At 47.4% G+C, this 19936-nt stretch overlaps 2 protein-coding genes across 2 annotated transcripts in view; both read left to right on the forward strand.

Annotated features, from left to right (window-relative positions):
• Positions 1-4267: 4267 nt before the first annotated feature.
• LOC104391887 (solute carrier family 22 member 4-like) lies at positions 4268-16455 on the forward strand. Its single transcript, XM_010001236.1, has 10 exons — positions 4268-4282; positions 4356-4474; positions 5930-6084; positions 6473-6644; positions 9310-9436; positions 11346-11446; positions 12444-12658; positions 13312-13494; positions 15064-15199; positions 16380-16455. The coding sequence occupies exons 1-10, from the start codon at positions 4268-4270 to the stop codon at positions 16453-16455; spliced, it is 1299 nt and encodes a 432-aa protein (XP_009999538.1).
• A 333-nt stretch (positions 16456-16788) lies between these two features.
• Positions 16789-19936, forward strand: part of LOC104391888 (solute carrier family 22 member 5-like) — a 31617-nt gene continuing 28469 nt past the window's right edge. The window contains exon 1 of the mRNA XM_010001237.1: positions 16789-16806. Within this exon, the coding sequence (XP_009999539.1) occupies positions 16789-16806 (18 nt within the window). The remainder of the gene's footprint in view (positions 16807-19936) is intronic.

Below are 19936 nucleotides of genomic sequence, written 5' to 3' on the forward strand. Positions count from 1 at the left end.
TGTGTGACACCCGTATGTGTGTGACACCCGTATATGTGTGTGACACCCGTATGTGTGTGACACCCGTATATGTGTGACACCCGTATGTGTGTGACACCCGTATATGTGTGACACCCGTATGTGTGTGACACCCGTATATGTGTGTGACACCCGTATATGTGTGTGACACCCGTATATGTGTGTGACACCCGTATATGTGTGACACCCGTATGTGTGTGACACCCATATGTGTGTGCCATTTGTGCTGGCAGCCCTGCTGGGTCATCAGGGATCCCTCACAACACCAAATCAAGGTGCTTGGGAAACACACCCATCAAGTCCTCATCTGTGGTTTGGAGTTGGTTGCTCTGAGGGAGACAATAGATGAAGCAGAAGGAGGAGAAAAGCTGCTCTTTTCCCAACGAGCAGCAAACAACCTGTGATGAAAGCTGAAAGAAGAGCCAGGGGTTTGTCATGGGGCCTGGGTCACCCCAGAGAGGCAACATCATGTTCAGAGATGGAAACCAAGTGCCTGGTTCCCATCTGGAAACCAGATGGAAAACAAGGGGACTTGTTTTGTTTCAAAATTGTCACAGACATTTGAAAAAAAATAATATCTAGAATTTGGTTTTAAAACAAGAACAACAGGCTCTGATGAAACCCTGAAAAGAGGCAGTTTGGTTAAACTTGTGATGACCCTTTTATGCCCAAATGTTCTGTGTTAGGGAAGACAAGCCAGGACAGGCCATCAGGAAAGCTCTGTGAAAAAAACCTCTTTGATTGAATAACTCAGTTTGAGGAGCAAAACTTGATAGTTCAGGATTAAGCACCAGAGATATTAACATATGTATTTTTGTTATATTTGGTTTGTTTTGGGGTTTTTTTTGTCTGGAAATTAACCTACTTCTGGTTTAATTCCACATAATGATGCTCAGCTCTGACATTAACTAGAGCTTTGGGCACAAACATCAGTTTTGCTCTTTGCAGCAGGGCATGAGCATCCAGTTAATTCCCTTGAGCTTTTGGGACTGGCAGAGGTGAGAAGCTGGACATGAATTGTTGTAGTTTCAAGGTGTTTTAAGGGTTTTTCTGTTCCCTTAACGGGTGCAACCCAGGAAGATTTTTTTAATATCTCTTGAGCTGTTCATCTGCACTCTTAGAAACAAGGTCAGCTTCTCCCCTGAGCATTTACACAGGGCTCTGTTAGTGTTTCCTTCTCTGATGTGAACGGGCTGATGCTCAGGATGGTTAATTAGTGATTTCTAATTGAGATGCAGGTGGTGGGGTCACTTCAGGCAGTCAAGGCACTTTCTCCAGCAGGTTCAGTTTTTAACACTCCTCTTCCATCCCTAGAGTTCCCACCAGTAGTACCTGGCAGAATTGGCTCTTCCAGTAGCTCATGGCAAAGGGCTGGAGGGATTTGATGGTAATAAAGGGATTTGCCAGTGTTGTTCTCCAGCAGCTCTTACTCCTAGTGTTCAAATAACTTGCTTGGAAGCTTACGAGAACTTTGCTCTCCACTATGCTTAGAATTACTTATTTTCTGGTTAATGAATAATTACTCCAGCACAGAGGGTTTGGAAGCTGTAGGTAGTTGAGCTGTGGCTGGGCTGTAGCTCTGGTGCCCACGGTGTGGGGATCCATCCAGTGATGGATACAGCCTCTGGGGAACAGGACAAGTTAAATGGCATTTTTTTCCCTTGCTTGTGAGGAGTCAGCACCCAGGGAATATAACTCAAAACCCTCTACATTCCAGTATGAGCATAATTTTACCATGTTGACATATGCTCAGTCATGATACAGCATGACATGTGAGCCTGGGTCAGAGCCAACACCTTGTGGGGGGGAAGGCTGGTGTTTGGGGGAAAGATGGGGTGTACCTGTAGAGTAGGGCTGCATAGATCATGGCCCAGGTCCTGCCTGCTGAGGGTGGGCTTGGATCTAAAATAGGCAGCATGATTTTTTTTTCACTCAACAGCTTCATGTATACGTGGAGTTGGGTGGATTTAATTGTGTTTCTGTGTTTTCTGGTCAAGTACAGCAGGTCCCTGCCCACAGCAGCCCCTCTCCTGCCAGCTCCTGCCAGCTGGTTACCACCACATCCCCCAGCTTTTAACCACTGGACCCTGTGTAGTGAATTTCTGCTGTCTGTGCAGTATGGCATGAGATAAGGCAGAGTGAATGGCCAGGTTGGGGGCATTTGGCACCAAGGAAACAGGAAGCAACTGAGCTGTGTGGGCACGTTACTATTTAGCTGGGTTTCTTTTGTAGCCAAAGAGCCTTTGGCACCGTGCAGGCATTTTATAAACCTGCCCCTCAGCCTCCAGTGACTGAAGTCTGAAGGTCCAGGAGCAGGTGAGGTGCTGGCAGCCCCAGAGCAGGGTGCTTAGCACCCTGATAGTTAATGGTCATCTGTATCAGCTGCAAATTCTGCCACTTTCTTTGTCACCAGCTTTCCCAGGGCAGAGAAGGGGTGATGCAGGAGGACCTGGAGGATCTGCCCCTCTGGGCCTTTCCTCCTTCCCTGCTTGCTGTGTGCAAAGAAACTCCTGCCTTTAATGCTGTGTTTCCTGATGGTCAATTTTGCTCCATTTTAAAGAGAGGGCTTGATTTCCACCAGGTTTTTTTACAGACATCTCAGTTTTCTTTGACATATGAAACAGATCTCTAGATATATTTTTCAGCTCTAGCATTCTTGAGCATATGAGAGCCCTACTGACCAGCATGCCACATCCACCTTATCAAAGACAGTGAAGAAAAATGCAGGTGAATTCCCAGGCCAACCCCTTCCAAGCAGGGGTGTGGAAATAATTGCACAAAAATATCTTCCAGAAATGGCCGCTGCAGGCTTATTTTTGTTATTAATTGGATTTCAGTATTGGAAGCACATTTCAGTCCTCAGATCTCCATGGTCCCCTGTTACAGACTCTGACTTGCCCAGGCAGAGGCATGAGCTGTGTTTTTAAACTCGGTCCCTTTTTGTCCTGGTGGCAGCTGGTGTTACTGTGCAAGCTGGGCAGAGGTACCCAGCTCCTTCCCTGGGGCACTGTACCTTTCTTCTGCCTGAGAACAGGCACTGATTGCATCTCTTTCCTGAATTACAGTCCAGAGCCAACTGCATGGAACCACAGCACATCCCCCTTGCTTTGGGGTGGCTCTGCTCCTTCCTCTGCAGCAGGATGAAGCCCAGATGGTTTGGGTCGGTGTTGGCAGGACTCATGGTGCTGTCAGATGGCATCTGGGTCTCTTTGTAATGCAAGAGTTGCTCTTTTTTTGCTGCCTGCAGCTGAGCTGAGGAGCCTGAGCAGCCCAGAGGGGAGGATTATGCCCCACTGCCCCTGCCTGGGCTTGGCCTTGCTCAGATGTCTCACCCCTTCGTTCCCTGGGCACAGGGTGAGCACTGGCATGGGTGATGTTCCTGCTCTCTGATGATTATGAAAATTACATTGTGCTTTGATCTGTGATCTGATTATCTTACCTTTGTGTAGAATTATCTAATCTGAGATTGACATGTTTGAAGTCTATCCTTAAGTGCTCCCGGCAGGCATGCCTTAACCAGGGATTAGTCACCAGGACAGGAGCAAGCCCTGGCAGAACCATGCTCAGCTGTAACTCCAGTGGACTGGGACTCATTATGCTGTTTTTATCATTTTTTTTTTTAAACCTCATCTGGGGTTATGAGTGGCTTTAGGTGGAAGTTTCCATGCTGGCTCCTGTCCTAAGCCTCCAGTCCCCGCTGGGTCTGGTGGCAAGGCTGAGTGATGGGCAGTGAGTCAGCCCTGTAGCCTGTGGGCCTGGAAAGAAATCTGGAAACGTGTCTGTGTGGGAAAAGAGATTTTTTTTTTCTGTGCATCTTCCTGCATATGTTTCATCAAACCCAGAAGTGATAGAAATGCAGCAGTTTTAGAGGTCAGATAAATTGGGACCTCGCTGGGCTGGGGCAGCCCTTCCTTCACCCTGCTCCCTCTCTCTGCTGTTCTGGGGAGGGCACCTTGGGCTGTGGGGAGCCAGGTTGGGAGCACTGGGGGCCTGATGAGTGCAGGGTGGGGGGCTCATGCTGGAGCTGGGGCCAGGGCAGCCCCCGGGCTGCAGGCACTGACAGCCCTTCGGGTTTGGCATCGCTGCCCTTCCCCTGCACAGAGGCTGTGGGGTCCTGCTGGGGGGCTCTGGCCTCTTGGGGCTTGCCTGGAGAAGCAAACTGCTTTCCCTTTTTTTTTTTGTTTTAATATGCTGAAAGCAGAGCTTCCCAGCACAGACCTTTGCTGTGGAAACAGTGGCTGTGCCAGCGATGGGCGGAAAGGGGGTGTGGGGGAACCTGTGTCTGCAGCCGTGAGCCCCAGTGCCCGGGCAGGGCTTGGTGCTGAGGCTGAACACAGGCCCTTCTCTTGCAGTGGAACCTGGTGTGTGAGGACGACTGGAAAGCCCCATTGACCACTTCCCTCTTCTTCGTGGGGGTCCTCATTGGCTCCTTCATCTCGGGGCAGCTCTCAGACAGGTAACAGCGCTGGGCAGGGCGGGTGTTCCCAGAGGTGTGAGCCTGTTAAATGTCCCTGAGGTTTGGTCAACACGAGGTAACTGGCCTGGCTTCCTCAGAAACACCAACCTTCATCTACCACGGGTGCAGAATTGCTGTCTCCTGGGGGCTTCAGGAGACCAAGGGCTGTTCTCCCCATGCAGATTGCTATGCTGGTTTTCACCTCACAGCCACATTTGTTCCATTATCCAGTCATCTGGGTACTCCACCAGATCTCAGTCAGACGTTAACTGCAAGTCCATTTTTGGACAGGATAGATAGAAGCTGATCATTTGAATGGAAGCTCTGCATAGGAGAGGTGGTTTGCTGGAAATAAAGGAAGCGTATGTGGAGGGAAGGGCACAGATAAGCAGGGAGGGGACAGCAGTCCTGGCATTCCCTCTGAGTGGATGCAAAATAGCAAGAAAGCTTTACAGGCACTTGAGAGTTATCTCTGCAGTATTGAAGTTCTGACCTTAAAGTGTCAAATGCAGAATGTGTTTTCTTTCTGTGAGTCTCTGCTTCCCTCTCCATACACCCCTCAGCCTTTTTCCATAGGGTCTCAAATACCACTCTGATTGCTGCCTGGCAGTGAGGAATTCCCCAGAGCTTCAGCTCTCCTTAGCCAGAGGAGTCTTAATCCTAAAGCCTCCAGCTTTTCAAATTCCATGTGATCGGAATTTAATCTCCTGACTCCTGCCCCCGGTGCAGAAGTCAGTCAGTGTTACCGTTGGGAAGGGAGACGAGATAATCCCTAAATCCCAGCGGTGCCATGTGCCCTGGGGCAGCATCTGCAGACTGGGTGCCCCGGGCACCCTGCCCGGCGCCTGCTGCCGACAGCTCTTCATTCCATTGTCTTGGAAATGGTTTGTCAGGAGCGGGGTTCAGAGCCTGGACCTGAGCCGGGTCCCCTGTGCTGCTGCAGGAGCTTCTCCCCTGGCCCTGCAGCCTGCCCCCTGGCAGTTTGCTCCTACCTTTCCAGAAGCAAAAGCAATAGATTTCTAATGCTGAGAAGCAGTTGAGAGGCTGAAACCAGTCGATTAACACATTTGAAGTGTCATGATGTTGCAGTAGATAGATGCCAGTAGCCTAAAAGCCATCACTTCCTCACTTCCAGCTGTGTGTCTTGCAGCCTTCCTGTGTCTCTCACTTATGCACTGTTCTCCAGCCTCCTGAGTCCCTGTCTAGAGTCTTCCTGAAGTTTCTGCTTTTAATTTTTCTTCTTGGTTTATTCCCCAGGCCTTGGAAATTTTTATATATATATGTTTTTTTAGTGCTTATCAAAACAATAAATGAAATTCTTTAACATGAACCAGACTTGGCGTTGTGCTCAGCTGTGTCACTTGAGGTTGGAGAGCTGTGCTCCCTTGTGTTCCCTTACACAGCCCCCCCCCCAATACACACAGTTTCAATCATAATCTGTATCTTTTGCAAAAGGTTTGGCAGGAAGAACATCCTTTTCTTGACGATGGCTGTGCAGACTGGCTTCAGCTTCCTGCAGATCTTCTCCACCAGCTGGGAGATGTTCACAGTGCTCTTTCTCATAGTGGGAATGGGACAGATCTCTAACTACGTGGTGGCCTTCATACTGGGTATGAATATGTCTGCATTTGATTAAATACTTGCTTCATGTACTTTTATTTTTCCCCCCTCCTCTGAACCTGCATTATTTAATTAGCAGTAAATCCTCACTGGTACAATTCCTAATTTAGGCCAGTATGATTATTTATTCATGTATTTATTTTTGCTTTTGCATACTTCAAGCCTAGACTTCTTACAGGTTTAGAGAAAAAGGCAAGAGCAGGAGGCCTTTTAAGGCTGACAAGAGAAACTGCTCTTCTTCTAAGACTGTTTTCCTATTTTATTTTATTTTATTTTATTTTATTTTATTTTATATTTATTTTTGTAACTGCAGTATTTAGTCGTGATCGACAAAGAAAGAGTTAAAAATGCTAATCCAACCTCCCTTGTTTTAAACAGGCACAGAAATTCTGGGCAAATCAGTTCGTATTATATTCTCTACGTTAGGAGTTTGCATATTTTTTGCAATTGGCTACATGTTGCTGCCACTCTTTGCTTACTTCATCAGAGACTGGCGGATGCTGCTGCTGGCGCTCACGGTCCCGGGGCTGTTCTGCATCCCGCTCTGGTGGTGAGTCCCCCCAGTGCTCCCCACTCCCCTTCCCTCCTCACCCCAAGGTGGGGATCATGGCAGGGTGCTGGGGGGAGCCCCCACTTCTCTGTGTTTTGGTTGTTGGTTTGGTTTTTGTGGTGGTTGGGGTTTTTTTTAGCTATTTGCCAGGTGAGGAGGCTTTGCCTGGAGGTGGGAGTTGGGGGGATTTTTTGTTTGCTTGTTTGGGGGTTTGTTGCTGGCTTTAAGTCAAGTGTACTGCCTGCAGAGCCTCACTGGTGCTGGCCCTGTGCTTGAAGGCACTTTTCCTCTGGTTTCCAGAGCAGCTTGGGAATTCTGTATTTAACTCCTAACGCTGGGCACAGTTAACCACCTCTAGGTTTACCCCTGTGGCGCCCTGGGTGGTTTGTTCTAACTTTGCCTCCTTCCTTTTTGCTTTAAGCCATTTTTAGTGCAGATTCACCTGCTGGTCGGTACAAAAACCTCAGTGAAAGGCTGGGCCCATCCTCTGGGCAGGCAGCAGCTGGCAGCCTGGTGGGCTCAGTGTCATGAAGCAGTTCATTGCAGCAGAGGCCTTTGCAGGCAGAACCCACTGGTCCAGCCCTCTCCCATGGGACCTGTCTGTCCTCCCAGGCTGCACTTTTGCTGCTGGAGCACAACTTCAATTTGTCACCTCCTCTGGCCCATAGTAACTCTGTCTGGCTCTTCCTTACCTTGCTCCCCTCAGCCATCCCATGCTGTGTTCTTGGCAGCTGAGCCCATGTTTTCTTTTGGCTTTCCATTGCATTCTCCCATCCCTGCTCTAAGGCTGAGATGGAGGTGCATCCCTCCATGCCCTGGGGGGCTGAGAAACAGTTTAGAGAAATTCCCTGCTCTTCCCAACTGGACAGAAGCACTGAAGAATGGTACAGGTTGCCCAGATAGGTGGTAGATGCCCAGTCCCTGCAAACACTCAAGGTGGGGTTAAATGGGGCTCTGAGCAACCTGATCTAGTTGAAGATGCCCCTGCTCACTGCAGGAGGGTGGGACTAGGTGACCTTTGAAGATCCCTTCCAACCCAAACCATTCTATGATTCTAAGAAGGGCCTTGTTCTGTTGCTGCCTTGATCATCTGTTGTTTTCTGAAGAGAGAGATGTTTGGAAAATAGGAAGGGAAAGGCAGGCTGTGGCACCCTTACCAAAAGGATGGTTCACAACAGAGAGTTCCTTCCTTTCATATTAGTCTGACATGGGGAACTCTCTTCTTCCTATTATCTTGAAGGAGTTATAAGTAAGAGATTAACATCTTTATAACAGTTAAGTGATCAGACCAACTCTTCTATAGTCTCAAAGACTATAGATCCTGAAGATCTGTCTTCTGCTATCATCTGATTTTAAAGATAGTCTGATTCTGTTTAAGGGTCATTTTGCATATTTAACTTGAAATGTTTCAAGCTCTTCTGACACAGTGGCATTACCCTGCTTCTCTTTGGGGAGGTTGGTTTTGGGTGGAAGGTTTTTAGATGACTGCTATGAAACAGGCACATGAAGTTTGTCTCAAGGCACATCTTCAGACTCTTGCTTGGAAAGGCAGTTGATGGGAATCCCCACACTTTTAAAGAGCATACAATATGAAGCATGCCCAAGATTTCCACAGATGACACTTCCAGCCTGGAGCTAATGTGGGGGTAGGTGGGGATCAAGGTGCACTTCAGGGCTCTGCTGAGGCAGGTTGGTATTAGCTGGTGTTTGGGCCTCTGGACCCATTTATCCCACAGGTGATGTGAGTTGCAGATCCCACTGTTCTGTGTCTTAGTTGCTCTTCTATTTGTTCCTCTTCCAAATTCTCCAGAAGGTTCCTAGCATCGCCTCTGCAGTCTTGTGTTCTTCAGCTTGCCCACAAAGAAGAGCAGTGGAGACCACTCGTCTCACAGGAAGTCACAGAGGGGTAGAATGATCTGATATAAATCATCTGACGCTCAAAACCCTTGACGTAGCTTTGGGTCAGTCCTCTAGGGACTTAATCAGAAAGGGAGTGTCTGACCTGCTTTCTTCCAAGGAGAGGAAAAAGTGCAGCTGACTAAAGGGAGGAAAGAAGCATCTGTAAAGATCAAAGGGTTTAGTCAAGGAAGGGTGAGATTTTCTGTCCTGTGTTTGGTGTTAATTCACTCAACATGTGCCTGGAATTGATTAGAAGATGTCAGCAGCTCCGCAAGGGGACACTGTCCTCTGCCTGGGAGAGCCTGCCCCAGAGCTGTGGTAAAATTCTGAGGTTTGTATGTAAGATTCCTACAACTCAGAGCCTTTCAATATACCCTGTGCATATTTAAAGCATTTCCACATTGTGAGCAGACTCCTCAAAATATTTTTGCTCTGCACTCCCATCTTCCTTGTCTGTCTGGTGACAGCTGGGGTTTTTTATGGTGAATATCAATTATTCCTTAAAAAACAACCACCCAGGACAAGGGCCCAAACCTGCATCTACTTTAGCACAAGGATAAACATGTCCCATATATCTGAATGTTCCCACTGCTCCCAGGGGGACATACCAATGAATTACATTGCCCACATGCTCCCGTGCTGCCAGCAATCTGAGATGAGAGCACAACTCATCAAATCCAGACATGTGCTTTTCATTACTGTCTCTTTTCTTTTTTTTTTTTTTTTTGTGAAAACGTTGAGTCATTTATTCTGAAACTTATTGCAGGATCATTCCTGAATCCCCTCGGTGGCTGATCTCCCAGGGAAGGTATAAGGAGGCAGAAGTTATTATCCGAAAGGCCGCGAAAATAAACGGCGTCCCAGCCCCCGCCGCGCTGTTCGACACCACCGAGGTAGGTTCCCTGCATCCCAGCACTTTGCCTGGGTGGCAGTTCCCCCTCTTGGCCATTTGACTTGTTGGGAAGTGCCAGCAGAGCAATGGTTGGCACCAGCAGCTCGCAGAGCCTGGCAGTGAGCGTTGGTGTGAGGTAAGTGCTGGGTTAGTGAGTTCAAAGCCAGGAGCCAGAGGGGGAGTTGGATTGGTTTGTTGTGTTCTTTTTCCAGTACAATCTTCTCCCTCAGCAGTGGTTGGTTGTGGTTTTCAGAGCAAGGGTGACCCAGGTGGCCTCACGCTGCAGGCATTGGGAAGACCTGAGGAGGACGTGTTTGTCCTCATTCCAGCTTGGTGTGGTGTGAATGGTTTGCAGCTCAGGAGCAGCCCTTTGGGGGGGCTGTGCAGGGACCCTCAGTCGGCGCCCACGCGTGCCCTGAGGGACTCCTCAGGTTGCACACACCAGCCAAAGCACCCCAGTGCTACAAGGGCACTTGGAAACCACGATGGTAGCAAAGGCAGTGAAGAACATTAAGCTCTTCTGCGGGCCTGTTTTTTTTCCTTGTGTTTGATATTTACTGATGGAAAGGAGAAAGCCCAGCAGGAGCCCAGCACTGCTGAGCCTGGGAGCAGCGGGGCAGCAGCAGGACGGCTGGTTCTTGGGCTCATCCTCCCCCCTAGTGGCTCTGCCCTCGTGGAGCTCCTTCTGAAGAGAAACCACCGTTTTTCTTGTGCGAAGAAACCGGTGTCTTGTCTGCCAGATCTTACTTCCCTGCATTGTTCCAGGACTCGGTGCTTCCTGACGTCTCCTGGTGGAGCAGAAAGCCGAGCACCTTGTGCTGCTCTGCACTATGTGCAGGAAAGGAGATGCTGCCCCCCCTGCAGGACCCTGCTGCCACTTTGGCTGAAGATCTCTTTCCCAAGTCCTAGTAACTTGAAGTGCATATTCCAACTATGGGAAGCTTATGCTATAGAAGCCATGGAAAAGCACTTTCCTTACTTCACAGCCAGAGTTCAGACATCTTTCGTACTGGATGTGACTTTTTTGGGCTCCAGCACGTGGCCTGGATGAGCACATCATCACTCCTGCATGTTTTTGAGACCAAGCAGCAGCTCAGCTGCCTTTTGCTGCATGGGAGTCTCGTGTGCCAAAGAGCCTGTCCACAAAAGCCTGAGGATGATGTTTCACATGCTAAGTCCTTCATTGGAAGTATTTTTCAAATGCTGCTAGAAAGACATTCCTTGGAACCATCCTCTCTTCCTAGGCAAGGAAATCTCCTGGGTAGCCCTGTAGGGAGGGCCAGGGTGGTTTGCTCTCTGGGCTTGGGGGAAGCCTGGCCACGAGGACTGGCTTTGCCCCAGCAAGGGTTCCCCATGCAGGCAGAAGGGCACCCTGGTGCCACACAGAAGATTCCTGCTTCAAGCTTCAAACTGGACCCTCTGTCTCCAATCTAGGGTGGTGGATGCTTCCATGAAACTCCCTGACCACCCTGCCGAGCTCTGGCATCCATCCCTGCCCCAGCAGGCAGCAAAACTGGGTGATTTTCTGCATTTATTTCCCACTGTTGGTGAAGGTTGATGAGAAGAGAGTTGAGCGGACAGTGCACAGAAAGATGCCTTTGGTGATCATGTTACTCTGGAAGTTCTGTGTTATATCCCTAAGGAAATGTTAATGCATCTTTTCAGCTTTTAATTAGCCACCCTGGTGCAGTGGCCTCAGTGCTACTTTTTTTTAACAAAAAACTGGAAACTTGCAGGAGTACAGATGGGTGCAGAGACAAGCAGGACCATCCTGGTGCAGCCCTTGGGCTGGCTGGTTATCCCCGATAGAGTCATAACATCGTAACTGCCCAGACTTGTGGGTGTGCAGAGGTTGTTTTGCTCTTAGGTGTGTGGGAATTTTTTTGGTTTTGTTTTCCTTTTTCCTTCAGATGCAGGATTGGAAGCCCCAGCAGCAGCAGAAGGCTATCCTTCTGGACCTATTTCGAACCCGAAACATTGCAACTATTACTATTATGTCATTACTTTTGTGGTAAGGAAATGTGTATTCCTAAAGTACCCAGGCAATAGGACAGTTCCTGACTTTGAGGGCACGTGCCACAGGTTTAGATAATAAGTCTCAGCCTTGGAGCCCATCTACCCATGGTCCTTGGCCAGTCCGTGGCCCTCGGTGTCCTCGCACCCACACTGCATCATCACACAAGAGCATGGAGACACGACTCAGGTGTAATATAGTTAGGAAATTACACATAGCAACTTGTGTATTTCAAATTCTGTTGCTTTTAAATGATTTTTTTTTTTTTAAGAAGCTCCCATCTCTGTAATTTCTCTTTGAAGAGAAATGTCCTTCTTGAAGCAAAGGCAGCAACTCAGTAACGCAACAAGGACCAGACCCATGGCCAGCGTTTTTGTTCTGTTTCTGTACCGTCCCCATCTCAGGGAGATCCTGGTCCCTGCCTGGGCAGCCACGAGGAATGAGGACCAAATAACACTGTATAGACAAACCAGGACCCTTTTCTGTACATATTTCCCCCAGCAGAAAAGAACTGGCCAGGCCACTTGGCTGTAGTGAGGCACCCTTGAGATCTCAAACCTGAACGTCCAGCTCTTTCGTGAAGATTAAATAAGATGTAACGGACCTGCTGAGGGTGGGAGATCCTGTCACTGGAGTTGGCTCTGAGTAGGAACGTAGTTGGCATGGGAAGCTCTCAAGAGTTATTTCATTGTGCTGTTAATGGGTCCATTGCAGTGAAAAGCCTTTGTGAATGAGTTCCACAAAGCTTTTTTCTTGGTATAGTATGTGCAGGAAGGACAGAGAAATCAGAGGTCTCTTCAAGCTGCTGTGGATATGATCCCTGGAAGGGATGGCAGAATTAGAAAGATGGGGTTGGCACTGGGATGTTCCTTGAGCCACGATGCCTGTAGCGATGCATTGCGACACCCTATTTTGGTAACAACACCTGAGGCAACACTGGAGGCCTTCGGATCCTGGTGGTTCTGGAATAATCTGGTTTTACTGCCTCCCTCAGGTTTTTCACGTCAATTGGTTACTTTGGCCTGTCCCTGAGCACTCCCAACTGGCACGGAGATGCCTTCATCAACTGCTTCCTCTCGGCTGTGATTGAAGTCCCAGCCTATGTGATTGCCTGGCTCCTGCTCCGCTCGCTCCCTCGGCGCTACTCCTTGTCTGGAACCCTGTTCCTGGGGGGAGGTGTTGTCCTCTTCATTCAGCTGGTGCCCGAAGGTACAGCATTCAATAAGTGACCTAATTTTATATAAACTATTTCACCGTGCTATCGAATAGTTCAGTAAAATTACTGGGAACCTTGATCAAATTAAGAATATGGGGTCAAGTTCATGCTGCCCACTTGCAGCTGGGGTTTCTTTTCCCCTCTGTGTGTGTACGTGCTGAGTCATGCATGGCTCTCATTTATTGTGTCAAATTACTGAGCTTTTTATAGTCCAGGGGAACCAGCTGTAAAACGAGAGCCAAAAGTGATTTATCTGGTTGTGCACAGAGGCTAAAAGAACCCACAAGTCTTCCAGATTTCACTGTGTGTAAATCTCTGCAGGATTTTGTGGAAAAGGGGTGGATTTGAGCTTGTGCTTTGTTGCTGTGTAATCCAGAATGTTGTTCCATTTCAAGAATGCTGTTTTACTGGGAGGGAACCAAAATCTGGGAAGTACGAGATCAGCTTTTCATCTACATGATGCTGGGTGGGAAGTTTGCAGCCATGTCAACTCAGGATGGTGCTGAAACACTGTAGAATTAGAAAGAAACCCAAAACCACTAATTAAAAAAACCAGCCATGTGGTCTTCAGGATGTAGCAGAAACACAAGCAGGAAGCACAGAGTGTTGTTTATTCACCTTGATTTTATCTTTTTCCCTCCTCCAGATTTAAATGTCCTGTCTGTTTGCTTGGTGATGCTGGGAAAATTTGGCATCACAGCTGCATTTTCCATGCTCTATGTGTACAATGTGGAGCTGTACCCAACACTGGTGCGAAACATGGCGGTCGGAGCTACTTCCACAGCTTCCAGGCTGGGCAGTATCATTGCTCCTTACTTTGTTTACCTGGGTGAGACATCCTGCCTTTCTTGCCTTGCACTGCATGACTGCCCAGAGGGGTTATCAGAGCTTCTACAGGGCAGGCTCAGCTTTAAGTCCCTTCATATTTTGTCTTCTAAGTCCCTTCTCTCACCATGGGTGGGAGGTCATGGTTGTACACTCTAGGACTGAGGACCTCCTTGGGTTTCACAGAAGATTCAGGTGGTTTTTTTTCCTTTACTGAGGCCAGGAACCATTCGTACAGCACCAGTGGGTCTGAGCTGCTCCCAGACAATGGCAATCTTTATAAAAAATGCAAGGAGGGGTTGGGATGATACCTGGTCACATCTTGGTAATGGGTGTTATCCCTGGGACACCAGTTAGTTTCTCAGGGGAATGGGACAAAAAGCCATCTAGCAAGTGAGCACCAGTGGGAAACTGCATTGTACATGCACATCCCAAGAAGGGTATGTCAGGAGCAGATGAACCAAGTGGGAATACAAACATTCCCCAAATCTGTGCTTTCCAGAACAATACATGGAAAATACGCAGATTTTAAAGATCTTGTTCCAGTTATCAGAATAGTTTTCTAAACTTCAGGAGGTTTTAGGAGAAACTCTTCAGCTGCTGGTATTTGCTGCATCTAAATTGGGACCTCGCAGCTCATCCAGCTCATGAACACAGAAGAGATCAGATCACAAACTTTGGCTCTCTGTGAAATACCCAGGGTCTTCACCTTAATCCTAGTTTATTCCATACATTAGAAAGCATATTGCCCTGTCCTTATTGAAAAGTAAAGCTGTCAAGCCCAGTTTAGTGCTTTCTCTACCTTAAATACTTTAACTCCTGACTAATCCCTTTACTGAAAGATCCTTTTCCTTGCTGGGCTATTGTGACTTGAAGTTCTTGCATCCTGCCCAAACACTTGTGTGCTACCCTCAGGCTGCTGGCAGGGGCTGCTGCCTTCTTGTCCAAAATCATATTTTGAGTAAACCAAGGTCAGAGCCTCTTGTCTGTCACAGAAAGCCTGATGCTTTCTCCCTGTGCAGTAAGGAAGGTACTTAAGGAATCCTTTGTTAATGGCCCAGGAGTCCAAAACTGGCTGTTCAGCTGCCATCAGTCTCTTCCCTTCTTTTTCACAAGCCCAGCAGGATGCAGAGTCCCAGGCAGCTCTAAGTGCTTGTTTGCTTATGAGCACTTTTATTCCCTCCTAATGAGTTATCTGTCAGAGGATTTGGTTCCTGATGACCATGTAGTGCTGAAGGCTCCAGCAGTCACCCCAGCAGAGCTTCTGCCTTGCAGAGATGTTGGCTGTGCCAGCTGAACATTCACAGAAACCCACCACCCACTGCACAAACAGAGGGATGGCATGAAGCTTGGGGGGAGGGGGGGTGGCCATCCTAGAGCACATGTTGTAGATTTAAAATTGCAAAATTCCTTTGTTTACTGTCAGATACCAGATGTAGCTCAGTTTGGGATCCACCTTTGGTATTTGTGAAGATTTCAGCTAATTGTTCCAAATTAATTCTGTGTTACAGTGATGGCTGGAATAGAAGTTTGATGTGTTTAAGTATTGGTGTCATGTCCTGTGTTCTGGCAGGGGCCTACGATAGATTCCTTCCCTACATCCTGATGGGGAGCCTGACTGTGCTGATTGGGATCCTCACCCTGTTTCTCCCGGAGAGCTTTGGGAATGCCCTGCCCGACAGTTTTGAGCAGATGCTGAAGGTGAAATGGTAAGGTGGCTGTTGGCCATCCAGTGCCTCACGGGAACTCAGGACCTCTCCTACAATCACTACATGTGTTTCATCAACTCCACTGCAAAACATCAAAGCTTTCAAAGTGCCCTTTAGATTTTTTTTTTTTTTGGTTGTTCATTTGTCAGACGTTGATGTTAATGCAGTTTCTCCAGGCTCTCTGAACCTGAGAGCTGATGTGCTTGGAAGTGAGCACTTGCAAATCAAGGATGACCTTCACATCACCTTGAGGCTGTTGCTTCCTACCTCCCAACACAGTGTCATTGTCTCTTCTTAACTCTGCATTTAAAGTATTAATTTAGTAGGGTGGTTGACATTACAAAACACTTAATTCTTTCAGTTAAGTTCATTAGGTACCACTCCAAATTAAACTCACGATTTCACCATTCCAGCTTCTTTAATTTGGGAGGCTAAAGACACAGCAGGACCACTTTTCTCCTGGTTTGTTTTGTTTAGCTGTAAGCAGTGACAGTTCTCTTGCCACACCATGCTTGCTTTTTAGGATCCCCCGAGCAAACCTCTCCACTGTCTGTGTACATTGTAGTGCTGGTGCAGTGGAGGTGGCCAGTGTTGGCAAGTTACTCTCATGAGAGGAAAACCTCTGGGAGCAGTGGAGGGAAATGGAATTAGCCCAAGTGCAGCTGCATTGCTTCCATCCAGCATACTGAGTATTTGTGCTGCTACAAAATTTACAAGCAATAATAGCTTGAAAAAGCTTGGAGTTGCCTATATCTAATCCTTGGCTGGCACAGGGACCTGTCATTGTGTTTCCAGAAGAATTCTCCAGCCAGGTTCTTTGAGAAACACATGCTGCTCCTTATCACAACTGGGGATTTCTCCCATGTCTGATCTGTGGCTTCTCAGCTTTGCAGTTGATGAACTGTAGCTGGAAATCCTAGAGTCAACCCAGATTCCCTTGGCAGGTTTCTTGCATAAACAGGCTGAAGGAGCTGAATTACAGTCACTCAATTACATTCAAGTTCCAAGGGTTGTTTGCTGCACTGCTGCTGCCCCGGGAAAGGCACTTCACAGAGCACTTGTTCTTTTCTAATGTTTGTATGAGTTGTGTTCTTTCAGCACTGCTGATTAGGAGGGGGAAGTGGGCGGTGTCACCCTGTAAAATGTTCTCTGGTTTCTCAGGTTTTTCACTTGCTTTCAGTTTCAGAAACGGGCCACAAAGCACTGGCATGAGGAGTTCAAAGGAGAGTCCTAAAATTCTAGTAACACCTATGTGAAGAAGGATACACACTCTCAGAGGGGCCAAAGGATAAACAAGATCTTCTCAAAATGCATTTTCTGCCGAGGAAAACAAACAAAACCCAACAGTCGATGCTCCTGCACTATAGTTATTATCCCCTGTGCTACTGTGCCCAAATACATAGTTTACCAAACAGATGCTGTGTACTCCTGTAGGACTCTTAGTCTGTAATTCAGTGTCCTGGTACCTGGGGTTTGTCAGCAGGTGCAGTCCCTGTTGAGAAACAGGGGCCTGCCTGTGCTAAACACCATTGAATTGAGGAGTAAACTGGAAATGAGCCTTAGGAATAACACAGCCAGTCAGGTTCCCAATGGAAGCAAGCAAAAAGGTAGCAAATGTAGTGCTGGAGTTTCTCACTGAGCGTGTTGGCTGGATGAAGGGAGCTGGGTGTCTGCCTGCCTTTGGAAATCTCAGCTTGTGCCCCTAAAGGAAAGGTCCTGGCCTGCTTTCAAATCCGTGACCTAAGCCCAGTGAGATCAGAATGTAGTTGCAGCAAAGCAGGTGTAAATGTCACTACCAGGACAGGTTTTTTTAAGATGAGACCTCAGAGTATCTTTTGATGTCACTTGCTTTTCCCAGGACCTGGGATCCCCTTCTGCTCCCCTTGTCCCTGTGAAAGCTGATGCTTTTCCATATAGTCTGAGCCTGCTGGAGCCCTTGGGCTTCAGGAACATCCAGTGTCTTGGGGACAGGGGAAGCCTTTGACACAGAAAGGACTTCAGCTTGTTGACCCTCCCATGGGCCACAGCCACCTTCAGAGGAAACCTGGGCTTCTCTAGCAAGGCAGTGAAACTTTCCAAACGTGCCAGGCAGTTGTAGCTTTCAGGCTCCTCATGGTATGTTGGCATAAGCAGTTTTGGAGGTGTTTTGGTTTGTTTTTTTTCTGAAGCATTTAATTTCTCCTTTGAATAGATACCACACTGTTTTAGACCTTCAGAGAAAGCTGACTGCAGTTTCAAAAGCCTCTGAAAACCTTTTGTACCATTTACAAATCTAAAGGGGATTTGTTGCTTGCAGAAAGCTGCTGCTCTGTGCTGGAGATGTGCACCTGCAGCTGTGAAAAATGCAAAAGGGCTAATTTGGGACCACAGTTTTTTCAAAACCAATAAAAGCCAACAAAGCCAGTGTTTTGTTCTTCAAATCCTGCAGGCTATGTATGCATTTTTTTTTAAGTTCAGCAATGCTAGATCAGATGAAAACTCAAGGGTAAAGCTTAGACTTGTGCTACTACTGTTTTGTGAACACTACATAGTTTGGAAAAAAATGTAATACCTTTTATTTTTCTATTTATTGGCTGTGCATGCACTTGTTGGCTACGTCTGTGGGAGGCAGTAGGCTGATTTTTATCCTCTATAAATAACAATTAGCCATGATTCATCTTCTGGAAGGGCCAAGAAAAGCACAGTCTCATCTCAAACCTGAGAGTTCATGGCACGGTGTCTCGTGCTGGCACTTGGCACGGGAAGTTCAAGCACAAAGAAAAAGCTTTACAACTTTTAATTGCAAGGAACTTGTGCAATCACTTCAAGCTGCTCTTTGGGATGTGGAAATGTTCTTTCTTTTCATGCTAATTCTCTGCAGTTTTGCTTTTGCCATAAATGTGGCATGAGGCAAACATCACTCTGTGACCCCTGACGTTCTCATCCCTTCTCAAACTGGAATTTCTCTGATAACAGTATTCATTATTCTTTTTTTTACTTATTATAAAGTTCACCTATAGAATAGTTGTTTGGACAGAACTAAATTTCTCAGCAAAACCTTTTTATCAGCATAGGAGAGGTTTGAGGACTGGGTTAAATATAGGTGGCCATATTATTAGGAAGATTTTTATATTCAGTTGATACTTATTTTATGTGATTGCAGGCTTGGGTATTTCTAAAAGGTAAATATTTTTGTACTCCTGAACTTTGTGGTACCTTAAAACCTAGTTTTCCATTTTTAACTAAGAAAAAGGGTCATGGATTTTTTTAAGTATCTTGTTTTAATCAGTCTTATTTTTCTTGCTGATACTATTGACCTTATGCTAGTGTCACATTTGAGGTTTTTTAATGGCAGGTTTTAAAACAAAACATATTTCACAAGAGTGGAATGCCTTTCAGAACAGTCTGTGACATTGTTGTAAGACCTTAAGATGTCTGAGTGTAGCAAAAATGAGGAAAGGAGGTTCCTTCAGCTGATGGAAGAGGCATTTGCAAGGAGAACTTCTGTCCTTTGCCAGTATCTTTCCCAGGTTCAAACGGGGATTTCTGACAAAGCCCACAGAGCAACAGTGTCTGCAGAAGAATCAAACAGGGCTGAAGCTGGTGGGCAGGAGTGCCTGTGTGGGGCAAGTTGCTGGTTTTTTAGCTGCAAAGCTGAAGGAAACAGCTATTGGTGGAAACTGGATATATTGCTGGTGAGCTACTGAAGCCTCTCAGGGCAATCTCCAGAGGGTTTTCTGTCTGTTGATGCTCGATGGGGCTCAGAGTGGACCTGTGTGCTCCTGAGGTGCTGGGGATGGCAAGAGGCTGGGAGCAGAGGGAAGCACCAGCCAGGCTGCTGAGTGCCAGGGCCCTTGCACTGCCCCTCCTCTGTCAGTCTCTGTCACCTCTGCTTGGGTTTCTCTGTGCAACCTTTGATCCTCAGCTGGGTTATCGGATCTGCTAAAGCGTTTATGACACTGTAGTAATTGTCACTCATTAACTTCTGTCTTCATTGTAATAAAAATGTGCACTGGCACCCTATAATCTCCTTTCTGTGTGGGTTGTCATTTGAGGAGAACGTCTCCTAACTTCAACATTGTGCAAAGTAACTTGAAATGTATTGAGTGTGGGCAAGTATGAAAATAAACCCCTAAAATAAGCCCTCCACAACTAAGCCCTTCCCCCCAGGAGGACTGGAATGGTGTAGTACCATTCTTCTGGCTTTCAGAGGGTTCAGTCCTGACTCTGGGATCCTACAAAGCCCCAGACACCCACCTTGGCCAGGCTCAAGGATGTTACTGTTGTTTAACTTCTATTATGTCTATTTCAGTTCCCACCTTGGAGATTTCTCACAGCACTGTTATACCAGCATGGAATGAAAGCTGGTTTTTAAATACAAGCATCCAAATAGGCTGTGGAATGTGCACACCTGCCTTTTATTAATGAGAGGTGGGGAAAACACCCGACACAAAAAGCCAGTCAAAACATGGATTGGCTTTAAGGTGATAATGACACAACTTGACTGTGGGAAACACCATCCTCCTGGTGTTGCTCCTTAGCTAACAAGCAGGGGCTGTTGGCCTAAGGACAGAGATTACTTACTGCATTATTCGCTGTCAGGTGCAGTGCGGGTTCCCGCAGAAAACAGCATCATGGTCAGCAAAGCTGCTGCGGGGGGTCTGGCTGGTGCTGCGAGGGCCTGGCTGGTGCTGCGGGGCCCTGGCTGGTGCTGGGGGGGCCTGGCTGGTGCTGGGGGGGCCTGGCTGGTGCTGCGGG

The sequence above is a fragment of the Chaetura pelagica genome, unplaced genomic scaffold, assembly GCF_000747805.2.
Source record: "Chaetura pelagica isolate M959 unplaced genomic scaffold, ChaPel_1.0 scaffold177, whole genome shotgun sequence".
Lineage (NCBI taxonomy): Eukaryota > Metazoa > Chordata > Aves > Apodiformes > Apodidae > Chaetura > Chaetura pelagica.